Consider the following 25,442-nt stretch of genomic DNA (forward strand, 5'->3'; position numbering starts at 1 on the left):
AACATATAAAATATCCTATACCATGAATGTCCTCACCTAAATGTTCTATCTGAAGGTAAAAACTCTTTAGAGAACATATGTTGCGTAGTGCTGTTTAGATGGTAAGTTACTTTGTACGCCAAAATTTCTCCATTAGGATCTTCCGGAACATCCCAAATTATTCTCGCAGTAGTAAAAGTGACATCCGGGAAAGATACATTTGAAGGTGGACCAGGTGCTGCATAGTATAGAACAAATTATAAATTAGTAATTAGTATACAAATTAAAACAAATATTGTTATAATCATAAAAAAAAGTAATGTAAATTATTTTTTAAATTTTAAATGGGGAATTGAGACGGTATTAAAAAAATGTAATGTAAATTATTTTTAAATAAAACTCTTGAACCTTTTCGCATCATGGCTACTTCACTGATCAAATCGAAGAGTTTCTAAAACATAATAAAACTAAACACTTGATGTTTTTAGTGTTCAAGAGTTTTCTTCAAAAGAAAAATCGCGGAATTCAAAGACCTTATTACGATACGAGTTATAATATGTTATTTGTAAAAAATATTAAAATATAATAATTATTATTCACGACAATTTCTTTGCAATCAACATAAAAACTACTAAACTATTTTAAATAAGTACCCTTAATAACACATAAAAATGAACTTACTATCTTCAAATGTTCTAACAGTGACCGGGGGGTCACTGAGCGCTCCATCACCCAGCCTTGTGTATCCAAGAACTTGCACCTGATAGACAACATACTTTCTTAACTCCGTTAAAGTGACCGTGTGCGTTTGATTGGAAGGTATCGGATGACATTCAACTTTCTTTTGATCTGGACGAGGTGGTGGCAGTACCGCCGCGTAGCACACTTTGTATCCTTCGATGAGTCCATTCTGATCTTGAGGTGGTATTTCACCCCATAGTACAACCACTGTCGTCGACGATGTGGCATTTGCCGATACTCCTACTGGACCGCTCGATGGCACTATATAAAATAATTAAAGCAATAATCAAAATAATATATATATATGAATAAATAAAATAAATAAAATATTATTTATATATCACATTACCTGACTCTCTCGTTCTTTCAATAGCAATAGGGCTCACAGTTGAAGTACCAACTTCGTTTATAGCAGTCATGGTTATTTCGTATATTGACCACTCTTCTAAGTTCAGTAGTACATGGGAGTTGGCAGTGTGGTCATCAATGATGCTGTAGAGAGTGTCATTAGAACCACTACGTTTGTAAGTTATATTGTATCCTTTTGGATTACCAAACCATTCACTTTGTTGGAGAGGCTAAAAAAACAAATCTCAGAAGGATTATATCATACTTATAGTACAAACATAATTAAAAATTAATTCAAAATTTAAACACGATATTTGTATATGTAATTTTAATAAAGTATTAATAAATAAACATAATTAAAGAAACAAACAACTTTAAAAAATGAACAAACACAAAAAAATAAGAAAATTCGTAAAACATATGAGTAATAAAAACAAAAAATTAAAGGTAACTCACAATCCACCTAACACGTAAGTTAGTAGCGCTGACGGCGCGCACGGTGACATTGCGCGGCGCGTGCTGCGGCGGCGCCTGTATCGTTTGGAACTCCTTGCAGGGCTCGGAGGGCGGCGACGAGCCCACCACGTTACTGGCCACCACGCGCAGCCGGTACGTCGTGAAGGGCACCAGCCCCGACACCAGTAAGGACTGCGCGTCCGGCGCGCTCACCTCGTAGATTGTGGCCCAAGAGCTGTTACGTGCTGTTTGAGCCTATTTTATATATTTAATATGTCAAATTAAATCTATAAAGAAATGTGTAGTGTCTGTACATTAAATAAAAGAGATGTAAAATCACTAATAGACTATATATTTTTATTTTTTTTAATTATTGTAGTTTAAATTAATATTGTTCTTCATTTATTTACACATGCAGTTTTTCGCAATTGTTGGACGGATTTGAATGATTTTTTGCTGTACAATAGACCTGGGCAGAATCTACGTTATAATAGATTGACATTTTTTAATGTCTTAAAATATTTGATGAAGATCTGTATTGTGTGAAATTAGTAGCAATTATCAAGGTAAAGGTTTGAATATCAACCTGGACAGTCCACAAGGAGATCGATGAGTTCCCGTCGAAGCCGGGCGTGAATTGCAGCAGGACAGAGTGCGCGGCGATGTTGGAGAGCGCGAGTGCGCGCGGCGCGTGCGGTAACACCGGCTCCACGCCCGACTGTATGGCGGCGGAGCGCGCCCCGCCCTCGCCCACGCCGGTCAGCGCACTCACCCAGAACTGGTATTGTGTGCTCGCCTGCGCAATTATTTTATAATTATAATTTTTTTCTACATAGGATGGTAAGCAAAAATAAGTAAGTGTCAAGACATTCTCAACTTATATCTTCAATTCGAGACATAAGGCGCAAGTGGAGAATCTCAATATCGCACTTTTTGTCATCGGAAGAGGAAGTGAAAATAATTTAAAATTAACTTTCTTTTTCTTTTTGTCTCCATCTTAATTAAACCTTTCGAGATTAACTTTTTTACATTTAATTAAGAAATAGTTACATTTACCTGTAATTGTTCAACTCGTATGCTGGTAGTATTTGGCGGTAAAACTTCCTCTTTAAAACTATCCGGATTATCTTTTATCTGGTATTTAAGTTTATAACCTATTAATATACCATTAGATTTTTTTGGAGGTCCCCAAGAGACTCTTACGGCTCTATCCGATACATCGTCAAACTGTAGACTAATAACTTCGTCAGGTGCTAAAATAGAATATAATAATTATAATAAATAATAATTTACATATTTATATACATTATATGTGGCTTTTGTATTAAATCGTAACTTACTGTCCTCCTTAGTGCGCACCAAAATAAATTCAGTTCTAGGGCCATCACCTGGTTCCGTAAAACACAATACTGAAATATTATATTCAGTAAACTTGTCGAGGTCAGTAATAATAGATGTTTGTTCAGTGAGAGGGTCTAATAGGTTCGGTGGTACACTGACCAGACTTTGCTCGACGCTATCATTTGTTGATTCATCCCAACGCCATGCTTGTATTTTATAGCCCTGTTACATTCAGTACATTTACATACGATAAATAAAAATAAATTGCAACAAATTAGACTCTACATGAGTTTATGTTACATGTATATATATATCATAAATTAATTTCATACCTGATTAATTCCATTGATTTTTTGTGGGTTTGGTGGCGTCCACCATACTTGAATGGATGTTGAGTTGAAAGCTTCACATCGCACGCCATCGGGGGCCGCTTCAGGTACGCCCTCTTTAGTTTTTATCGTGTAACTGTCCGAAAAAACTCCGACACCTTTGTCATTGTATGCGGCAATTTGGACATTATAATCCTTCCAAGTTATTAGGTCCTGAATAAGATAATTCCGCTGTGCTTCATTCGTTATGTTCTGGTACGTCCACGGACTATTATCGTAGCCTTTTAGACGATATCGAATTACATAGCCGAGAATGTGACCGTTTCTATGTTCCTCGAGTGGAGGCTGCCATTGCGTTATTATTTCTGATGAAGATCGCGCTGATCCCATGAAACCCAACGGAGGACCGGACGGTGCTACAAAGTGCGCAAAATACCCATGTATATAAAATTCTATGTACTGGAATTAATACGTTTTTTGTTTCTTAAATTAAATAAACTAGATACTATAGATTCTGGACACATGCATTGAATTAAATTCACTAAATGCGGGCGTGATTTAACAGGTATACATTAAAAAAATGCCATTCGATATTCAATTGAAATAAGCATGCGAATAATAAATACGACGAAGTAGTCATACAAGAAACAGCAATGTAGTGATGAGACGAAACAACAATGCCGACATACATTACATTAGGGAAGCATAAAAAACTTTGTAGTACGAGCATTAATAAATTCAAGGATAACCATAATATGGTTTTACACTTCTGCATACCTTGGCAGCATATAATATCACCGGCTGCTTGATTATAGAAAGAAAATAGTACTGTATTTTTGTTGGTCAATTTAAAAGAATATTTTTATTGTATACAAGTCCTTTTATATATATAGATTTGCTTCAAAAGTAATTTCATTAAAATAATATATTTAGATTATTAAAAATCAGGTTACGAGTTCAAATGTAAAAAAATATATATTTATAAATTAATTTTGTCTATTATACCTTCTTGGGGCAAAGTTAAGACCTCTGTCGGATCTGAGGGCGGTCCCTCCCCCACTGTATTAACTGCAGAGACTCTGAATTGATAGGAAGTAGCTGCTTTAAGGCTAGTGAGTAGCACCCAACGTTGATTAGCAGATACATTCATAGACTCCGTCACCCAATTCAGCAATGGGTCTGGAGTTGGACCTACAATATAAAAAATATACGGAATAATTATTTTATTAATCCAACATATTATAATATTATTAGTTAGAAAAAAAGTTGTCATACAATTTTATTAATAACTAGCGGACGCGCGCAGCTTCGCTTGCGTATATAGGGGTGAATTCTAATAAACCATGAAACATGTGTTCAATGAATTATTTTTAAGAGTCTAAATTTCAAATTTTATAAAAATCAGTGGCGATTTAAGATTTTTTTCATACAAACTTTCAACTCCTTATTTACTCCCTTAGGGGGAGAATTCTAGAAAACGATAAACACGTGTTCAATTAAATATGTACTTTTAAAAATCTAAATTTTAAATTTTATAAAAATCGGTGCCGGTAAAATTTTTTTTCTATACAAACTTTGAACCCCTATTTCACCCCTTTAGGGTTAAAATTTTTCAAAATCCCTTCGTAGTGGATGTCCAGATTACGAAAGTAAACATCTGTCCAAATTTCACGTTTCTACGCAGAATGGTTACGGCTGTGCGTGCGTCTTACCTCAGTCAGTGAGGACAAGTCCTTTTATATATATAGATAAGATTCTTCAGCTTCTTCACTCTTTGAACAATTTTAATTTACCATCAATATATATTTATATACATATATTCATCTTCACACTGTATGCTACATATCGCAGAGTAAGCAGAGAGTACCTAGTCTCAACATAATCAGTTTCCGTCAAACACTGTCTCACAATGCCACCACAGCCTCAAATAATATAAATATCATAGTTCTCACCAAACTCGGGCACTACGCGTCGTTGCACAATATACTTGTGCACCGGCGAGTTGCCGTCGAAGCCGGGTGTCCAGGACACGTTGACGGCGCGCTGGCGCGTGGCGTCCAGGCGCTCGGCGCGCACGTTGGTGGGCGAGAACGGCAGCTCTATAACGGAGAGCAGCGCGCGCCGCGTGTGATTACCGCCCGGCGACGTCACCACGCACGTGTACTCGCCGGCGTCGCTCGCGCGCACCGCCTGCACTTGCAGCGCGCCGTCGCCCGACACCCACACTCGCGAGCCCGCAGTCATTGCTCTGTTTGACATTTCATTCTTTTTTCTATTTTATTTTACTAAGCTATTTTTTTTTTTTAATTTTCTTGTGACTATTGATTTTGTATGACACATTTTACTAAAAACAAAAGCTATTCCAAAAATGGACTTATAATAAAAGAACATAAATAGTAAAATACCAGATCTAAAATGAATTGAGGAATTTGTTCACCACACATTTATTATTAATTTCATGCACTTTCGATTTTTTTTTAATAACAACGAGTTAAAAAGCAAAAGTTAAGTTAGCCAAGCATCAAAGTCGTGTAGCGTAAAGAGATGTAATACGATCTCTTGGCAACTTAATATAGTTCTTACTGCTTATTGTGGAACCAGTCGATGTTGTACTTGACATTCGGATCACTGGATACTTTGCATTGCAATGTGGCCGTGTGGCCCAGCAGCACTCTGGTGTCTACCGGCGGAGCAATTATTTGAGTCCTTACTGAAAATGTTTACCATATACATAAGTTACAGTTGAGTGATTTCAACATCCATAGGCATAAAAAGTGTAACAGCAATTTGAAATTATCAAATTGCTGTTACACTTTTTTAATCATATAAATGTGATAATGTTTTATATTAAAGCTATACATCAAAACCACTTTTCAAAACATTTTTGTACATACAATTATTATAATAATATTTAACTAGTACATTTGTTCTTACCAAGCACTGTAAGATACGCTTCGCCTGAGACGTTGCCCGCGTCATTCGCACGGACGCAAGTATATTTTCCGCCATCGGCCGTAGTTGTGCTGGTAATTAGCAAGTCTCCCTCATCTAAGGCTTGTAACCTTCCGGATAAATTTATTATAAGAGAATCTGAAATATTAACACCGAAAATGTATTTTAATAACATGCCAAAATTACTACTGTTAGTTGTTTGCTTTTAACTTTACGAGGAGTTTGAATTTTTAATAAACTTTCTCTCTCTGATGTCTTATAATAGACTTTAATATTACATTTTTATATATAATATAGTGCAAGTGCAGCTGATAAAATAGTCTACATAGTATTTTTTTACCATAAAATTATAATCTCTTTGTTTGTTATTGAAAAATAAGATAAACATTTTGTTACCATCTTATTGAAATAAGTTTAGAATATAGATATTTATTTCATATAATAAATAAATTAAACAATTTTTCGAAGCCACTTCATAATTTTCATTTAAACTACCCTACTCCAAAAACAATGAAATACATTTTGTGTATACAACATAACAAATCAAATGTTAAAATTAATCTACCACTGCCATACACTTTACAGCTTAATTAATTTTCATCTAAAGCTATGGAACAACGGGAACATTTTACAACATACGTAACGTACCGTTGAAATACCAGGTGACGTTGGGCGTGGGGGCCCCGACGGCGCGGCACGTGATGGTGGCGTCCTTGCCGTCGAGCACCGTGAGGTTGGCGGGCGCACTCTGCATTATGGGCGGGGACGCTACAAGCCACACACGCGCTTAGTACGAGCGCTACATTACTGGTACTCTGTGTACACTATGGCGCTATACAGTGAAATTTATGTTATATGGGATCTAATAAATAGATGTGTTAATGTATCTATTACATCGCATATTTACTACTTATATAATGTTAGTATCTAGTTAAAAAAACCTGAAGGCAAACTTAATAAGTTGATTATAAAATTAAGTACTATAAACACCGCATGCATGACCAAATATTACATTAAATATAGTAAATTGTAAATACCATGCTGAAATGTAGTTTAAGATTAGCCAATAAATATAACAATTTTGATTACAATTTAGGATTCAAATATTTTAAAAGGATAATTATATTATGATTTAAAATTATACATAATTATTATATGTAATTAGTCATGCGAAGACATAAAATTAAATATGTGAAAACACTACAAAACCTTAATACAGTAAGTGTGCTTCGTAAGCCTTTACACAAAGTAAAAGTAAATCCTGTTACATGTGGGAAATAAAAGTAATGTGAATGTTTTTATGTTGACATGCCGTTATTTAATACGATTATGTTGATATTAGAATCCTATATATTTATAGTTTTCTACACTACGAGAGTGTTATAACATTAATTGATTCAATACGTGATATATGGTAAAAGTATTTTTTTAGTGGGGTGAGCCATATTTTATATTGGCTATGTTATTTTTATCATTTAAGAATTTTTAGATGGAGAATCATTGGTGTACTTTGCTTAGACTTGATGCGAATTTTTAATATTGTTAGTAGCTGATGAATCTATCAATTTAGATGCCGTAAAAATACAACATTTACGACAAGTTTTGTGGCAATATTCTTTTTTTATTATCAACTAGTGGGCCCGGACACGGCTACACCCGCGAAAATATAAGCCTAAATAATTAAAATAAGTTAAAAAATAATAATAAGTGGAGATTTATTATTAGAAAAAATATCTGAGTAACCGAAATGAACAAACAAAAGAAGTAAAAGTAACTAAAGGAAATTCTTAATATTAGAAGAAGTACCTAAAGTTTGCCTTGCGCGCGTACTAAACATTTTTCTATATTAAATAATTATTAATTTTTGCGAACAACATTAAATAAAATCCCAAATGATTAAAATTACAATATTTTAAGTGTATAACATCGGTATAGATAACCGAACTGAGATAAATTAATTATAAGCAGCAAATAATTACATCAAAAATAATAGTAATTCGAAAATATATAAAAATTTACAAAATCATCAAAGTCATCTGCCCGTTCGCGTCGGTCATACTATACCACTCGTAGGCTAGGTCATTCCGAATCAGTGACATCTTATTTATTAGAATGTTATACAATAAACTATAATTTCCATCTAGATGAAATGCTAAAAGCGACTATTATATTTGTTTTCATAAGGATGAATATCAAATTATAGAAATCATCTAATTTTTGTTAATGTATACAAATCTATATCGGCGTGCGCCATGTATGCATTAAGCAAACTCACTTTGGGTGACGTTTTCTTAAAACAACAAACTTTGCAAGCCGTTGCTTAGCAACGCGTAGCGACGATTGTTATTAACATGGCGGAATAAATTTCTTGTCAAATTAATTATTTTAATATATTGATATATATCGAAAATATTAAAAATATGAGAAAAAAAAGTTCGTGTTCATCCCGGGACCTTCAAGTATCTCTATATGAGTATTTTATCACAATTAAATTAGCGGTTTGGCCCTGATTGCGTAAAGGACAGACAGACAGACAGACAGACAGACAGAGTTACTTTCGAATTTATAATATAGGTATGGATATTATATTTCTCATGTATATGAAAAGAAAGATGTGTGGTGTTAAGATATTTTTAAATGTGCAGAACTTGTAACTCATAAAAACATTATCCTACAAAAAACGTAAATAATTCGGTGACGTGATGATATTGGAGTCAAAATTAAAGCAATCACTCAGTGGTGTAAAACAAAATATGATCAACAAAGAACAGTGCAAGTACACCAACAAGTTGCTTACTGCCAGTATCAAATTTGAACGTTTTTGCCTTTTTATCTGCGGTCCTCATTCTTATTAACTTCATGTGACTGCGTGGTACGCGTATACATTCCTTTGCTGTTCGATATTATAATAATCATTAAGCAATATATTTTAAATATGTGTAAAGTTTATTTGAGATATACGTACTTTTTATTTTCAGCCACGTGTAAATAGATGATTCGCCAGCGTCATTGCTGGCAATGCACTGGTATATGCCCATGTCCTCCATTTTTAAACTATTGATGACGAGCGATCTATCAACTTCAACCCTGTATCTTCCGGCCCCGTCGTCCACATCAGCGTAGTCAGCCTCTTCAACATCAGCTCCGACGCTTGCAATTTTTCTTGCATCCTTGTACCAAGTTATTCCTGGTATGGGCGAACCTTGAACGTTGCACTCTAAAACGATAGTGCTACCAAACTCACCAAACGTTTCAGATTTCAATGTGGATAACATTAGTGGTTTTTCGTAAACTATCACAGATGCCGATGCCGTAACTGTTGCAAAACCACCAGACTTTAGTCTAGCCTGGCACGTATATTGGCCGGTGTGGTTAGAATTGGCGGATATCAAAATCAAAGTGCGGTTCCATTGATCATTTAAATCATAAGTAATCCCAGCTAGGTCAATCATTATACCGTCTTTAAACCATAGAGTTTCAAGTTCATGCAAAGGTCTGGCATTTGCTATGCAATATATATTGGTATATTCTTGGCCTTTAATTATTTTTGTATCTTGTGGCTTGATAATTATTTCTGGAGCTATTTCTTTGCTATCGTCTCCGTAAACTTTTAGCCTGATGTATGGACTATTTTCTACTTTGCCTAGTTGAGTATTTATTGCTCGAGCTCTGTAAAACATATTGAATGTTAAAAATGAAGCTTATATATAAAATATAGAAAGAAAATTAGTATTACTCATAAAATATTAGGTAACCTGTAGGCTCGTTGATCGTCGTCAGATGCGGATAGTATTACAAGTTCATGTTTATCAGTTATAGCATATTTTTGATCATATCGCAAAACACCATTTACTCCACTTTCATCTTGCCAAATGACAGAAGGTGGTGGTTCGGATTCTATATGCGGAAATTCTAGAATAGCCGCTCTACCTGACTCCACTTCTACTATCTGTTCCAATGTGTTTACAAAAACACCCATGACTGAAATAAAATTATTTATTACTAGCGGTCCGCTCGCGGTTTCACCCGCGTGGACTATGTTATTATAATTTCTGTCTCCATGGCTACGTCCTAGTGAACTCTATGCAAAATTTGAGACTCCTAGCATTTGTAGTAACGAAGTTTCATACAAACTTTCGACCCCAAAAACAACCCCTTAAAAATCGAATATTGCAAATTCCCGTCTTAGCGAGCACCTACGTCCTATAAGTAACTCCTATGCAAAATTTGAGATTCCTAGCACTTCTAGTTTTTGAGATTTCGTGATGAGTGAGTGACCTTTCGATTTTATATATATAGATAATAATTAACGATTAAATATAATGAAATTTTAGAAATTAAGGAAAATTACTCACAGGCTACTATAATTTTATTCTTTTCACTAAAAATGGCCCCTACATCGTTTCTTGCAATACATTGGTAGGCACCCGCGTCAAGGCGTTGGGTGTTGTGTATTTTATAGAATAACTCTGAAGAATAATCCCCTAAGGGCACGCCGTTTTTTAACCATCTATACATAGGTTGAGGAATACCTAAAAGTAAGACATAAGATTTAAGGATTTTAAAAGTTAGATGTATTTTATTTTATTACATATAAAGCTATAAATTAAGTTACCGATAGCGGAACATTGCAATATTTTTGTTGTGCCCTCCCTTACGACACTATTCGAGGAAGATGGCTGCATTGTAAAACGTGGTGGTTGCATTTGATCTGAAAATATGAAACATATAATATTAACATGTTAAAAGTATTTAATCTTTTAAGGCCAGTCGTGGCCCAGGGGCACAAGCATGTACTACTGACTGTAGACGCGACAAGTTGTGGGTTCGATACCCACTAGAGGAAATGAAATATTAAATATTTTCATTTTTTCGCTCTGGTTACGAGACAAAACGCGGCGTTGAGTTCCGTAACTCTCTACACCATACCTCTTGAATTCAGCGGAATGGGGTGGGGGAGTGGAAGTAATTTACTGAGAACAGAGTGTCTTAATACTAGGTTCCCAGGTTCCCTCTCCCTACTCTCCTAGAGAGTGAGTAAATAGAAAAATATTTTTCATTTCGTTTTAAATTGTAAAGAATAGTTAAAAGCATTTTAATTAGTGGCCAGTTTAAGACTTTCATCCATGTAGTTACATTGTGATCAATTAAATATAATTAGAAACCCTCTTATTTAGGTCAAGCTGAAACTTTGTCTATTACCAATATGTAATGTGAAGTGACGTAATGTGTGTCCTCTAACGTTCATGATTGAATATGATGAACATGAATGATATCTTGAAGAATAGCTTTTAATAAAATTGATAAGCACTTAAAATAATGAAAAGAGCTAACCAACCATATTCCTACTTGGATCAAGTTACCTCCTCGGCCATACATAATACACTTTAGACATTCCTAGCTTTTTTCTTTCTAATCGCATTCCAGTACAATTGAATAGATTCCTTAGTACGTTATATAGGTTGTAAATAGCATTACTAGCATTTCTTTTATTTAGAAACCAAGTTTCAGAATTTATATTTAAATGAGCTATATAAATATATGTATATTTATATTCTTTGGATAGGATACAAAAAAAAATACATTTTTTTAAAATTAAACGTCCATTTTGTTTTACTTAGTTTAGTTTACTGAATGATGGTAGCCTAATTTCAAACTAATATCAATTTCTTTAGATCTCATGGGACGACCAAGATTTACACTAAATCAGGCAATCCTTTACCCTGAACTTCGTAATCTGGCAATAAAAAACAAAAAGAGGTCCCACGATATTAGATTGTTAATAATGATAAAGGTAGTAGTGATAAACTGATCTTTATCGAAACTTCTACTTATACCCTACATAAAATAGGGTTACGCAAATATACATATTTTATGCACCTAGTGGTTATCAAAATTTTAAAGTACATCTGATAACAAGTAGGTATTATTATTAAAAAGTATATACAATATATCTGTGTATATGGAAAGCAATTTTGTTTGTTTTTTTCTTTTCCATACTATTGATTGACTGCAGTATAACAGCTCGTGGAATATCACATGTGTTACGTTAGCGTGTTAAAATCGCTTCTCTAGTTTTTGTAAAGCTACGATTAGTGTAAATATCGTGAGAGAATTAAAAATAAAATTCATAGTAATAAGCGGAAGATAATTATTTTAAAAATCAAGTTTCCGTGAGTATGCAACCATATTTTTTTTATATGATTACTTATTTCATATTAATGTGTCATATATGACTCGTATTACCCATTATGTGAAAGTGTGCTCGGTTAATCAAAGTTGATAAATGATAAGATATGTGTTTAAGTATAGCAGCGTACCTCTTGTTTGATTAATTCTAAATTTGGCCTACATGTTAAAGAATAGATATCTTTTTATTTAATCGATGACAAATAAAACATTTAAAAGTGTTATTAATATTAATAGTGAAATAATATCATTCGCATAGCATTCGAATATAAGTAATTTTACTGTGAAATAATAAGAAAATATTGTGTATAGAGTGACTGATATGTGACTAATGAATACTCTTATTTGAAAGCAACATATTGATTAACACTATTAATTTGTAGTTCGTTCGTATGCTCCGGTAGCAGCTCATACCAACTAAGCTGCACAAGTGTACTATACATTTTATTCTTTATATATTATATTAACTTATACAGAGTTGTCTTATACGAAGAAAAAACATGGAAAAATAATAACTTATAAATATAATACGTATAAATATAAGGGGTGAATAGGACGTTGACCATCAGGATGTTCTGTTCGCTTCACTTGACGTATATAAAATCAATATCAATATCTTTTTTTACTTATAAAAAATATTCTGAACAACTGCATCCTTGTGACAACAATATTAACAAAACGTTTAATGTTTTTTTTTTTCATAATTCTAAAATAAAATATATAATTTAAAATAATCAGTGTTACGATACATTTAATACATAAAATAATTAAATAACTCGTCGTAGCTTAACCACCTGAACGCAGTTCACCCCTAGAGCGCAAGAGGCTTGGCAGAATTCCAATGTCCAAGTCTACTCTCGACAAACTGTTAAAGTATTTAAGTCCCAGTTCCATTGTCTAAGTTTCAATCAGACGGCGTCTTCGCTTTGTGGCTTCATGAAATACTACTTACTTTATTGATGTGAAAACGTATATAATATCCTTATATATTTACATACGTTTTCAAAAGTAAAGAGTTAAAAACGTATACTTAAAAAGACAATACGAGTACAATAAGCATTAAATTGTTGACGTAACGTTATAAAGTTTAAAAAAAAAACGACTCCATTACAGACCAAACAAAAAATGTCATTTGCGTTGTCTTACATTAAAAGATATTTTATTTCAGTTTATTACAAAAAGAAAAAGTCTTTCAGCCAAGTTTAATTTAACCAACGAGACCGTGCCCAGATGTTTCTAATAAATGTTTTAATTCATAAGGTTCATTAAATTTACCCTTCGTTTAGTGAAATATTTTTAGTCTTATAAAATGTTATACGGTATTATTATCAATTAAAAAGAATGCTTTCTTTGAAAACGTATCATTTAACTGTTAATGATGAATAAGATGACGTCATTGCTTGAAATTTTCATAAGATGTGAAATATATCCTATACAGAAATGAAGTTCGAAGTTAAGAGCGCATCCGTTACGTGACTCACACCTATGGCACGTTCAACCGATGTTAGACCACTAACATACTAATCGAGAGGTTTGAAAGGCCATTTTTATTTCTGAGAAACTTAACATTTGAATCGTGCTGGTGTATTATAATAATATAAATGGATGCTAACTTATATATTTTTATCCACATTTAATATAACTTCTATTTATATTGACTTAAATATAAAATAAAAACAATCACTTCTTAAAAAGCCATTCTCTCAGTACCATTTGCTTCATCGCTGTGGGTATTGTGACTTCAAATCTTTCTCGGCGAATTATTATACATGTGGTACCTCGGTCTAGGCCCTACATTTGTTCAGTATAAATTTCTCAATAAAAAATAACATGAAGAATGCAATTCTTTATCTACCACGCAAAACACATGTCAAGAATAAGCATACTAGCTAGCTAGTGATTACTTTTAAACAGTATGAGACGTTACGCTTTACTGGTTACGCAGTTGGTTTTGTAATTTGAGTCAGACCACACCCGCCGCTTAGTCTATGTGTATGTATTGGTCAGGGAAACCTTACGTTCTCACATGCCTTATTTTAATACAGAAGCCTTACAAGCTATAATGTTATAGTACCGCAGTAAAAAAACATGTCTACATAGAAATATTATTTAAATAAACTAAAGAAAAAGAATAATTCCACATTAATTGACTCTTGAATGGTATAATAATTACACAAAGTTTGAGCTGTAAAAACTGAAATAAGCAATCATAAAATAAACAATCATAGCAGTTATTCACAGTATCGTTGCAAGGCAGGTATATTTTTAAAGTCAATTCAGTTCAGTAACGTAAGCATTTAGTGAGTAAAACCAATATTAAACAATGTGCAATAATGTTACGGACGGCAGCGTCCCAAATAAGTTTCCCAGATAACTTAATTTAAATAGAGTTTATATTTCAAATATTGACGTCTCAAAATAATATTTATATGAGTAGCAATCATTGAAAAGAAGAAGTATTTCATATTAATATGTAATGAAAGCCTCTTAAAAGTGTTTATGTTGTAGTACTTGAAGTGTGTGATGAATGGTTTGTTCTTAATTATTATTAAAGTAGACAATGTATCGGTAAATGTGCACCGCTAGCAATGTGCAGTGTGCAGCATGACTGCGCGCTACAACCGGTTTTTAAGAATAAAACGACTTGATTATATAGACTTTTAAGTAAAAATCTATAAATTCACACAATTTATTTATTTGACCTTTGAGTAAATTTAGAATATTATTTATGAAATAAATTTAAATATTTCATTCATTAATACATTATAATTATTATATTAACTATATCCCTATCTAAAACTCTACCTACTCTATGTGTTTCTTACATTTTCCATATTTATCACCTTTTTTAAATTTTGTATGAAGCTACGCTATATACGGTAAGTAAATAAATCTATAATCAAAAAGTATACCAGTAACAGCTGATGTCTCTTGCCAGTTATTTTTTTTAAATGATGAGCGCAACGGAGCTTTATAACAACAAAAGTTATAACAAACGTATTAAAAATTTCGACATGGCGGAATGAGAATGCTTAATAAGCTAGTGATGGAATACAATTATTTTACTAAATATTTTTTCCAACAATTTCTATTATTATGTAACTAAAATAATAATAATAATGGAAAATAGGGAACGGAGTGCCTTCTGCCTTCTGCATATCCTTCTGTGTGCGCGATACGGCGTGAAGCTGATAAATAAATTATAATAATTGATTTATTATGATATACACTATAAGAGAGTAAAAAGATTAATAATATAGATTATACGCTTTTCTGTAAGGATACACCGTTACTAATAGCAAAACAAGTTCTGATAAGTTGATCCGTTATCCAACATCGTCCTTCCTTTGAAAGAATCCAAGAAAGGCATTATGAAGAATCTAGATGCTTCAACTCTAGACAACAATTTAAACACATGATGATTAACGAGCTCTTTTATTAAATTTTGTTTAAGAAGAATAAATATTATGATTTCAGACATGTGAATAAAATAATAATTGGAAGAATAGAATAGGTATAAATATATGCAGTTAATACGATTTTTACGTGATAAATTACAATTTAAATCTTATTCCAGTGAGTCAACGTAAAATTTTAGATTTTTTAGTCAGTTGTTTAATACAACGAACTTTTATCTACAAAGATTAAGTTCAATATAGTTTTGATTCAAATTAAATTTTAACTAGCAGCTTCGCCCGCTTATAGCTAAATTATACAAAAGCTCTACGTAAGTTGTAGGCTATGTGTTATTCTGATGTATAAGCTTCATTTACCTATTAAGCTTCATCTAAATCTGTTCAGCATTTTTTGTGTCAAAGATCAAACATTCATTCTCACAAACTTTCACATTTATAATATTAGCAGGATCATTAAATAATGAAGTTAGTACATGTACCTAGTAAGGGTCCAGAAGTGACTGCCCTTTGTTTGTTTAGTTTCGACCCAGTGGCCGCAGAGGCGAGCGTTATGAACTAGAGTAAAAATAGAAATTAATCGATTCCCTTATTCGTGTCACTTGTTCATAAACTTTACAGGACTTGGCCGATAAAACTTAATTTTATACATCTATTCCTATTAAAATATACAAAACAAATAGTAAAAATTATTATGTTATCTTATTAGATACAGTAATAATTTTTTTCTTAGCTTCGGCACAGGGAACCTGGACACCTAGTGTTGGGACTCTACATTTCGATTAAGACATTTCAGTTTCCTATTTTCCACCGAAATCTGGAGGCAATGCATGTTGAGTGGCGAAACATAATTATAATTATGCTGTACATAATTATTGTTGCCAATATTATCATGAAGTATAGATTTATTTCTACTATCGAACATGTCATAACATGAAACATTAAAAACGTTTAAGTACTATGTCAATATATATTTTTATAAAAATCAAAGTTCTTTACTAAAAATAATGTATTAAACTTTATTGGATCACGACAAAAAAAAGTATACTACCAGTTTGCAGGTGAAGATGAATTATAAATTGGGGAAGGTTTGGGTTGGTTTACTATTACACGGAACTTTAAATTATCCTTAAAACGTCGTCCGCTTCCCTTATCCTGTGACCGAATTCAAATTGAATAAATTTGGTTGATTTGTTTAAATATTTAAAATTACCATGACATACATAAATAACACTATTTGTTTTAAAAGCTATGTATTTTTAATAAAAGCAAGATTAAAAAATATTATTGATTGAATCGGTCATGATTGTAGAATTTAAGTAAAAAAAAAGTAAAGTAAGCTAATACTACGCTTTAGTTATTACACGTATTCGTCGTAGAGCCGTGTTCGTATTTACATGGCCCGCAAAGCGTTTTAATATTAATAACCCCATACAAGTGAACTCCTGCAGCTGTTTCTTAGTGTTCAAAGCTTGCGAGACCTTAGCTTTTATGGCTATGTTTACCGCTGCCGTTGGCTTTCGTCCTAAAAATGCACTTTCAATCAAGCATACGTTATGGTGCTTAATAAAATCTTTAAAAAACAGAAATCCAAAAGTTTTTAAAAATATTATTTTAAAAAAAGAGTGTATTTTTTATTATTTCCTACTTTTTTGAATTAGTAAATATTTTTTATGAGTGATGTACGTACACTATTGTATTGGGACAGTAATAAATATCAAGGTCTATTTATATCCACTTCAGCATTTCTGCACTATATGGTAGAATTTATATTTTTTTTGTTCTAATTTTTTTTTTCTAAATTGCCAGATATTATAGGGTTTAAAAATATTAAAGATTCTATTGTAAGGCTATGTAAAACAACTTAACGATGTGCACGTGTATGTATAACGCTATTTAAAAATTGTATTGTCGACTTTTTATTTAGACATAACCCAGGGGCGTACCACCCCTATTGATGTTGGCTGCTGAACATAAATGTTCATAAACTTATTAAAAATAACAATATGTTTGTTATTTTATTATTTAATTATTATTAGAACAATGCAGAAAACAATATGTAGTGGCTTATTTACGTTTTTTTTAACGCCATTCCAGAGGTTTTTTTATTCAGCTTCACGCTTTACCGTATATAGCAGGATGCAGGCGGAGGCAGACAGTACCAAGTGTCAAGACACTCTGTTCTTCAATTTCAGCCTGAATTCGAGATATTACGTATTTGGTATCGAATCTCAACTCCGCATTTTGTAATTATACCTAATTCAACATTTAAAAAATCTAAAAATGGACAATTTACTTGATATAATTCCATTATATTCATACAAAAAAAATATTATAAAGTATTTGTTTTCATATCAAATTTAATATTGCTTAGAAACACTGCCTACGATTCCGTGCCGGCATATAACTTGAAATTACGGGCATTAATCAACATTTCTTAATCTTAAGTCACGTAAACTTCTCCTTTGAAAGTGAACAAATATCGTGTGCTTTTATTTGTAAACTTACTGGCATATAATAAAAAGTTTTATTTTGTGTACTCTATTTTTTCAAAAATTTTATCAGCTTCACGCTGCATCCCGCACACATCAGGGTAGGCAGAGGGAACCTAGTGAGTGTTAAGACACTCTGTTCCCCGCTTTCTGCCGAATTTAATTTAAAAAAAAAAATAAAGCAATTCATCTTGCCTACTTTTATTTAAATTATTAATTAACTAAGTAAAACGTACGGTCCTACATAATTATCAGATTTTCCAAAAATGTATAGAATATACGTAAAAATGCATTCAATATGCACTTTTGCGTGCGTGCTTGTGAATGCATTTCAGAAAGAACGTCCATGTTCACGTCCTCAAAACCCTCTGAAAGAGTCTGTCACAAAGGAGTCTACCTACAAAACAAGTATAATGTCTTGGATATATGATGATATTGGAAGTTCATTTTCAGGTTGATGTTAGGATTTTTTTTTAGAAATTGCTTGATTTTCTGTAGGATTCTTTGCTTTTAAAGTTTATTCGTATACAAATTTTAAATTAATGTATAGTAATATATAAACAAATACGTAAGGATTCTTAGAAGTAATATGAGATTCCTTTTATAATTTATAGTTTAAACAGAACATTAGTACACGGTTGGTGCCTTGGTTTGCGTAGTTGATTGATTGGTATATTGCGAGAAGAAAAATGCATAAATAAGGTTTTTCAAGCAAATTTTATCAACATGCAAGGTGTAAAATTTAAATACAATAATTAGTAATTTTTAAATCTTCGTAATTTTACTTGACTTAACAAATACTTGTAAAATACAACGAACATTCGTCATTTTATACGAAAATCATTTTATATTATTATTTTTTCATTTTGAAAAATAGTCCTACTTTAAATCTTCCAAGCCGCGCTTCGCTAGATAAAAGAAAATATTGTTTTGTATCGACTGAGAAAACACAGTTCAATATAAATTCACGGATGCACATTTGAAACGTACAATATTTATAACATAAATAACAATATTTTTGGACAAGTTGTAGTTTTTATTTTTTATAGCTCTAAAAAATTAATTCTGTTTTAAGCAATGTATTTTTCTTAAGACAATTAATGTCATCAGCGATTACATAAATACGAAAATATATGAAAACCAGTTTATAAATCTTATTGTCGCATTAACTAAGCAATAGTGTGACATAACTACTTCAACAATTTAATACCACTGATATATTTTCTCTACTTAAATTATCTGATATACTCGTATATTATTTAAGTACTTTATTCAAGCTTCACGCTGCATTCCGCAGCACAGGAGAGTACGTAGAGGGAACCGGGTGTTAAGAGCCCACTATTACTTTCCATCCAATTTTTTCGGCATCTTTAAAGTACCTATGGTATTAAATTCTGAACAGTTCATATATACTAACCGGCTAACAAATTGATCTTTTCAGCAGACAGTACATTAATGTTCTTGATTGCTCCTGTCTTACAATTGTCTTGCATAAATTGACCAAGTTAAGATCACACTGAGCTCCCAACTCATACATACATAAGCAAATTATGGACGGGCGTTCATATGTATTAAATATTTTAACACCAATTCAAGTTAGTAGAGTTGGTGAAGATACTTGATTACATCGCATACGTATGTAAACCTTACTCTGTAAGTATGTGTACGTGTGATAAATATTAAACAGAGTAACGCGAACGAAATCTAAGTTTAAATTTTGACAGTTTATTAAAATATGCTAATAATAATTTACACTAAAACTAAAACAGTAGACAACATTTTATAAAAATTATAGTAAATAAGTAATGAGGCCAGTTGTGGCGCAGGAGCACAAGCGTGTGTCTGTAAACGCGACAGGTTGTGGGTTCAATCCCCACTAGAGGAAATTAAATATTTAATATTTTTATTTATTCGTTCTGGTGTCGAGGCAAAGCGCGGTGTTGCGTTCCGCCACTTAACCCACAATGCTACTCTAGAAGTCGGGATGCGAAAATGTGGAACGAAGTTTCTTAGCAAGAGCTTCCCCCTGCTTACCCTGCCGTCAGTGAAGGTAAAACAAAAAGTATTTAGCAAATACTGACAGGTTCTAGGTATATTTATTTATAGCAGCAAGAAAGCACAGGAAGTTGTTATACAACAATATATAATAAAATGAATTTACGTAATGACTAATCTAGAATTTATGAAAGCTACACCGTGTGTTATAATGTATCTCATCTATAACCAAGGTGTATTGGTGTGGTCTGCTTTTCGATGTATTTCTCTGTTAAACAGACACATTGTCAAAATTAAAAACTTCTAACTATGTCAATGGTGTTTCATTGACTAGGTATTTGTAAATGATTGTTAGATTCCTTTTTAAAGTGTTATTCCACACTTAGGAAAGAAAAATACTTAAATTAACTTACTTATTAAAAATAGTATTCCCTTTCATGATTGCTTCTTTAAAATAACACTTTATGATATATAGCTTTAGTCATAGTAGACTCTGGCTTCGCCCGCTTGAACTATACAAACATTTATTAAATATATTTATGAAAATATTATCAGTTTAGAGGGTGAATCCTAATAAACCATGAAACATGTGTTCAATGAGATATTTTTAAGAGTCTAAATTTCAAATCTTATAAAATTCGGTGGCGATTTAATAATGTTTCCATACAAACTTTCAACCCCTATTTCATCCCCTTAGGAGTCGAGCGAGTACTTATAAATAACTCCTATGCAAAATTTTAAATTCCTAGCAGTTAGTAGTTTCGGAGATTTCATGATGAGTGAGTGACTTTTCAATTTTATATATATAGATTATAGTTTAATGTTTTAACAACCATTTTTCTGATTGTCATATTCTTAACAGGTATACTTTAGTATTTTGTTAGTCTGTCGATATTACTCAAGGGTGTGATAGCAGTGATAACCTACTGTATATTGGACTGCCAAAAGGTGTCCAACTCTCTCCATATGTATACTGTTCTGAGATTCTTACTCAAACCTGAATGATTCAAAACTACTCAGTTAATCAATGGAATGTTAAGTAATTTCTTCTTTCTTGTCAAGCCAAGCATGTAATATAGGTCATTTTATATTATTTTATTGTTTGATTTGTGAAATTGATTAAGAAAGTGCATTGGTAATTCTTTAGCATTTCTTTTTGATTTTTGGATGTTACTTTAATTATCCTAAAAAAGATAAAGCTACGAAGATAGGAAAACAAATAGTAAAATTTCTAGGTAAAAAAAATTAGATATGATGAATCAATTTGTTAAAATTATAAGAGCTCAAAACACATTAGACATTTATCATACATACAATATTAAGATTGCTTCGACACACTGAAAAGAATACAATTATTTGATACATCTACACATAATAAAACAAAAAAAAACATTATTTAAATTTAATAAAGATTTAAGATAAGAAAAAAGTTGTCATAAACTTACTTCCAGGATCAGCTGGTGATGATATTTGTACTAAGCACATAAATATAATAAAAAGTACACAAGATTGATTCAAATACATCTTGATCAACCGCTCTAGTTCTTCCATTACACGTTAAAAACTTTCATATAGTAGAACCTCAGAACGTCAGGGTATATAATATATTCGCAAAGAATCCCATTCTACATGGTATATTCATAACATAACACACACTATATAATAAGAAATTCATCATAAAACCGTTGCTAGGATTGATTTTTCACAACAACAATTTAGCACCTGTGGGATTCGTTGGATTTCCAATTCCAAATGTACACACTACAAGTTACGAAAGTTCACTCAACTTTTGTGTCCTATAAAATGTTAATATGCGTCAGTATAAATTAAAAGATATTAAAAAGCTATTCATAGAATTATCCACAGACATTTTTAGTATCTAAAACTATATATGTTTCTACTTTTGTAGTTTATCAAAGTTTGAAAGTTTCAAAAACTTTGTTCCACAATCACTACTACTTTGAAGGACGCGAGCGAAACGCGTGCGTGCAACGCTGACGGCTGCGTTCTCAAACACAGAACACATTTACTCAAAGAATGTTCACTTCATACTAAAAAAATGGGTGACAAAACGATGCTGCTGCCATCTCTGTGCGTGCCCAGCAAAACTATTTGCGGGAAAATTTGGCTTTAGAATTTTATTCAAAAGCCAGATTTATGACTATTTCAAAATCATTTGGAAGTATTATTATTTAAATTATATAATACTTCCAAATGATTTTGAAAGAGTCTGAATAATTTATAGTACAATAATAAAAAATAAATGCAGTAATAAAACTAATAAACATTTTACATTTTCTTTATTGCTTATAAACATTTGTTTTAATTATATTTACACAAATAGTATTTCTGCAAAACAATTAAAATATACTGCTAAAGATTACAACATTGCTACAAGACAAACTTGCTCTTATATGTTAAAAACAATAACAATTTTAATTTTTATAAGTTAAATAGATCATAATCTGCAAAAAAAATATAATTTATATATTTATTAACCTATAAGATTGTAGGCAGTTGTACTTGATTGTTGTGTTATTGAATTTCTTTTTTTTTTAAACAATTACAGACAAAGATAAAATTAATAAAGTAGGTATAATGAACTTAATACAGTGTTGGTCAATTTAAATCTAACATTAATATACAATTACTTATTTTTTAATATATCTATTTTCCTTTTTAACAATTTCTGATAATCTGCAAATTGTCTATTTTTAACTAAACAAAATCTTTTAACTGTTATGTGGAAGACACTATTACATATAAAATCAACATTTTCATTAAGATGTTCCTCACTGAACTGAACTTCTTTTTTGAGGTTTAAAGAATATGATAATGTTTTGTATAAATTATTGCAGATTATGGCACTCAACACATAAAATCTTATACAATTTTCAGATACATAGTTTAACTTCTTTTTAGCATTATCATATTCTTTCAAGTCCATAAAAGTGTACAATAATATATTATCGGTATGTTTCACTTTTAAAACTGAATCAGAAAGCTTGCATTGGGGAGAGCTATGACAAATGTATAATTTTCAAAAAAGTCATACATTTTCTTCAAATGATTGAGTTAGAGAAAAAAAGACATACATTTTCTTCAAATGAAGAATTGTCAGCCACGTTGGTACAGCGTGGCTGCCTTTCTTTCGATCTGCAGAATCACTATTTCAGCAGCTAAACATATAAATCCTAAATTTGCAGTGACTGTTGTCTCTCCGGGTAGCAATCCTGAAAATAACAAGAGTTAATAAAGGTCAGGTTACAGAAACTAAAATCAACATATCATTGTTAGATGAATCTTCTTGATTAAGCAATTAAAAGAAAATTAAAGAAATTGTTTAAGATTAATGTAATTTTAGTTGTAACTATTAGTATTTTGTTAAATTTATCGTATTGTTATAAAATTGTTAATTAATATTTAATATTTTATTTTTACATATATATCTATCTGTTTTAGGTTTTTTTCACTGTTACCATAAGATATTTATTATGATAAGTTTTTATGTTAAATATATTGTCATTACAAGTGAACCAGTATCAATTAATAATATACTTGAATTACCATTTGAATACTTGTCAATACTGTTCTTTGCAATGCTCCAGGTATAACATTTGCAGGAAAATGTGATGTCCCTGGTCGTTCAGTGGAAAAATTTAAATCTTGGATTACCTGATTCTGAAAATAAAATATAATTGGATGAAAATACATTGCCAATGTATGATTACTAATATGTACATAAATAAAACAGTTTTTCTAAACAGTATTTTTTTTTTCAATAAAATTGACAAATGAAGCCCTTTCAAAATGGTGGCAACATAACATTCTATGTTCACCATACATTTTTTTCTGAAAATCGATAGAATACCATGGGCCTTCGAGGAAGCAAAACTTGGCCCAAGTTTCACAATTGAAAAAGTACAACATTTAAGATATGACTTTATCTAGAGTAGTTAACACTTAATGATTACTTACCGGTGTGAATTGGTAGGACCTGGACTAGGGAACCTATATAGTTTAATTTCAGGATCTTCACGAGGGGACATTTGAGGCATCTACTTTTCAAATTGTCTCCCATATTTTAGATCCAAATATTCAAACAAAGAGAACAACTGAACAACAATAGAAATCTAAATATAAAATGCAACAGAAATGCTAAAAACAGGTTGCTTGTTTAAGTCGCAGTAGTATGTTCGCCATTTGCAAATGCTAATGCTACCATTGCCATATCAAAACATAATCCTACTACCGTACTTTAAATACCGGTTACATAAAATGTTTCTCATATCGAAAAACATTTTATCACGGTGCCTTGCATACATGAAATATTATAAAGAAAGTTATTTATCAAACATTAAGTAACTAAATCGTGAGTTAAAATTAAATTCTTAAAAAAATACTCTTAGAAAAACTACTAATTAGTAGTTTTACTTTAATATAGCAACCGGACTCGGCTCCCACGTAGGTATGTCGCCCAAGCTCCTAAGGAAGTCGACCGGGCCTGTTCTCAAACAAACAAAGAATGTGCCATTCATTCTTTAATAATTATTCGTTCTCAACTATCGCTCATCCATTCGTTCGTCTGTACATCATATTTATAATCTTTGTTGATGAATTTAAAATTCACATAATATAATTTTAAGTTTTTAGTGAATTCATATTAAAAACGATTATAAAAACCGGTACATATAATAAAAAATATAAATAATTGTAAATATTTATAAATCATTTATTAAGAAAGTATTAAGGAATGAATGAAAAAAAATTAATGATTACAATATTAGTAACAAATAAGTAGTAACCCGCGAGCGAAAATTTCGTTTTCAGCATTGCCAAGTGCCATGGATTTGCGTTTTTTTTTAAATAATGGCATATGTAGTAATTTAAGGGGACTAACGATATTAGGACTAAGAGTAGTAGTATACTTCAGCTATTTTCATAGCATTATGTCTTACGGCCTATTACTTTGGGGCAGTGCCGCTGACATAGATACCATTTTTGTGCTCCACAAACGGGCTGTCCGAGCAGTCTATAAAATGGGTCCACAGGAGTCACTAAGGAACAAATTCAAAGACTTTAACATCCTCACACTACACTCCCAATATATTTACGACAACTTAGTATATGTGCATAAAAATATTAATAAATTTAATAAAAACAGTGACCTCCATCAACATAATTTAAGAAATAAAAATAAACTTGCT

General features: G+C 31.8%; 1 protein-coding gene and 1 long non-coding RNA gene across 12 annotated transcripts in view; both read right to left on the reverse strand.

Moving 5' to 3' along the window:
• Positions 1-22,256, reverse strand: part of sdk (sidekick cell adhesion molecule) — a 31,463-nt gene extending 9,207 nt beyond the window's left edge. For 2 of the 11 annotated variants that reach the window (XM_085204270.1, XM_085204268.1), the window contains exons 1-20: positions 21,681-22,255; positions 10,762-10,857; positions 10,502-10,678; positions 9,902-10,127; positions 9,112-9,815; positions 8,944-9,039; positions 6,795-6,914; positions 6,129-6,284; positions 5,778-5,904; positions 5,147-5,442; positions 4,200-4,385; positions 3,972-3,995; positions 3,198-3,610; positions 2,865-3,087; positions 2,581-2,777; positions 2,111-2,320; positions 1,525-1,779; positions 1,070-1,298; positions 661-981; positions 37-217 (exon numbers count right to left, since the gene is read on the reverse strand). In XM_085204270.1, the coding sequence (XP_085060396.1) occupies positions 37-217; positions 661-981; positions 1,070-1,298; positions 1,525-1,779; positions 2,111-2,320; positions 2,581-2,777; positions 2,865-3,087; positions 3,198-3,610; positions 3,972-3,995; positions 4,200-4,385; positions 5,147-5,442; positions 5,778-5,904; positions 6,129-6,284; positions 6,795-6,914; positions 8,944-9,039; positions 9,112-9,815; positions 9,902-10,127; positions 10,502-10,678; positions 10,762-10,857; positions 21,681-21,786 (4,343 nt within the window). In that variant the 5' untranslated portion in view covers positions 21,787-22,255. Of the gene's footprint in view, positions 1-36; positions 218-660; positions 982-1,069; positions 1,299-1,524; positions 1,780-2,110; positions 2,321-2,580; positions 2,778-2,864; positions 3,088-3,197; positions 3,611-3,971; positions 3,999-4,199; positions 4,386-5,146; positions 5,443-5,777; positions 5,905-6,128; positions 6,285-6,794; positions 6,915-8,943; positions 9,040-9,111; positions 9,816-9,901; positions 10,128-10,501; positions 10,679-10,761; positions 10,858-21,680 lie in introns of all 11 variants that reach the window. The other 9 variants (XM_085204272.1, XM_085204271.1, XM_085204267.1 and 6 more) reach the window with 8 other exon arrangements.
• Positions 22,257-22,520: 264 nt separating this feature from the next.
• Positions 22,521-24,735, reverse strand: LOC146527711 (uncharacterized). Its single transcript, XR_014879152.1, has 3 exons — positions 24,214-24,735; positions 23,803-23,916; positions 22,521-23,468 (listed from the first exon to the last, which is right to left on the reverse strand). It is a non-coding gene; the product is annotated as an uncharacterized LOC146527711 (long non-coding RNA).
• Positions 24,736-25,442: the final 707 nt, after the last annotated feature.

The sequence above is a fragment of the Heliconius melpomene genome, chromosome 20 (genome assembly GCF_056956725.1).
Source record: "Heliconius melpomene rosina isolate 202511_hmr_F chromosome 20, ASM5695672v1, whole genome shotgun sequence".
In the NCBI taxonomy this organism is placed as follows: domain Eukaryota; kingdom Metazoa; phylum Arthropoda; class Insecta; order Lepidoptera; family Nymphalidae; genus Heliconius; species Heliconius melpomene.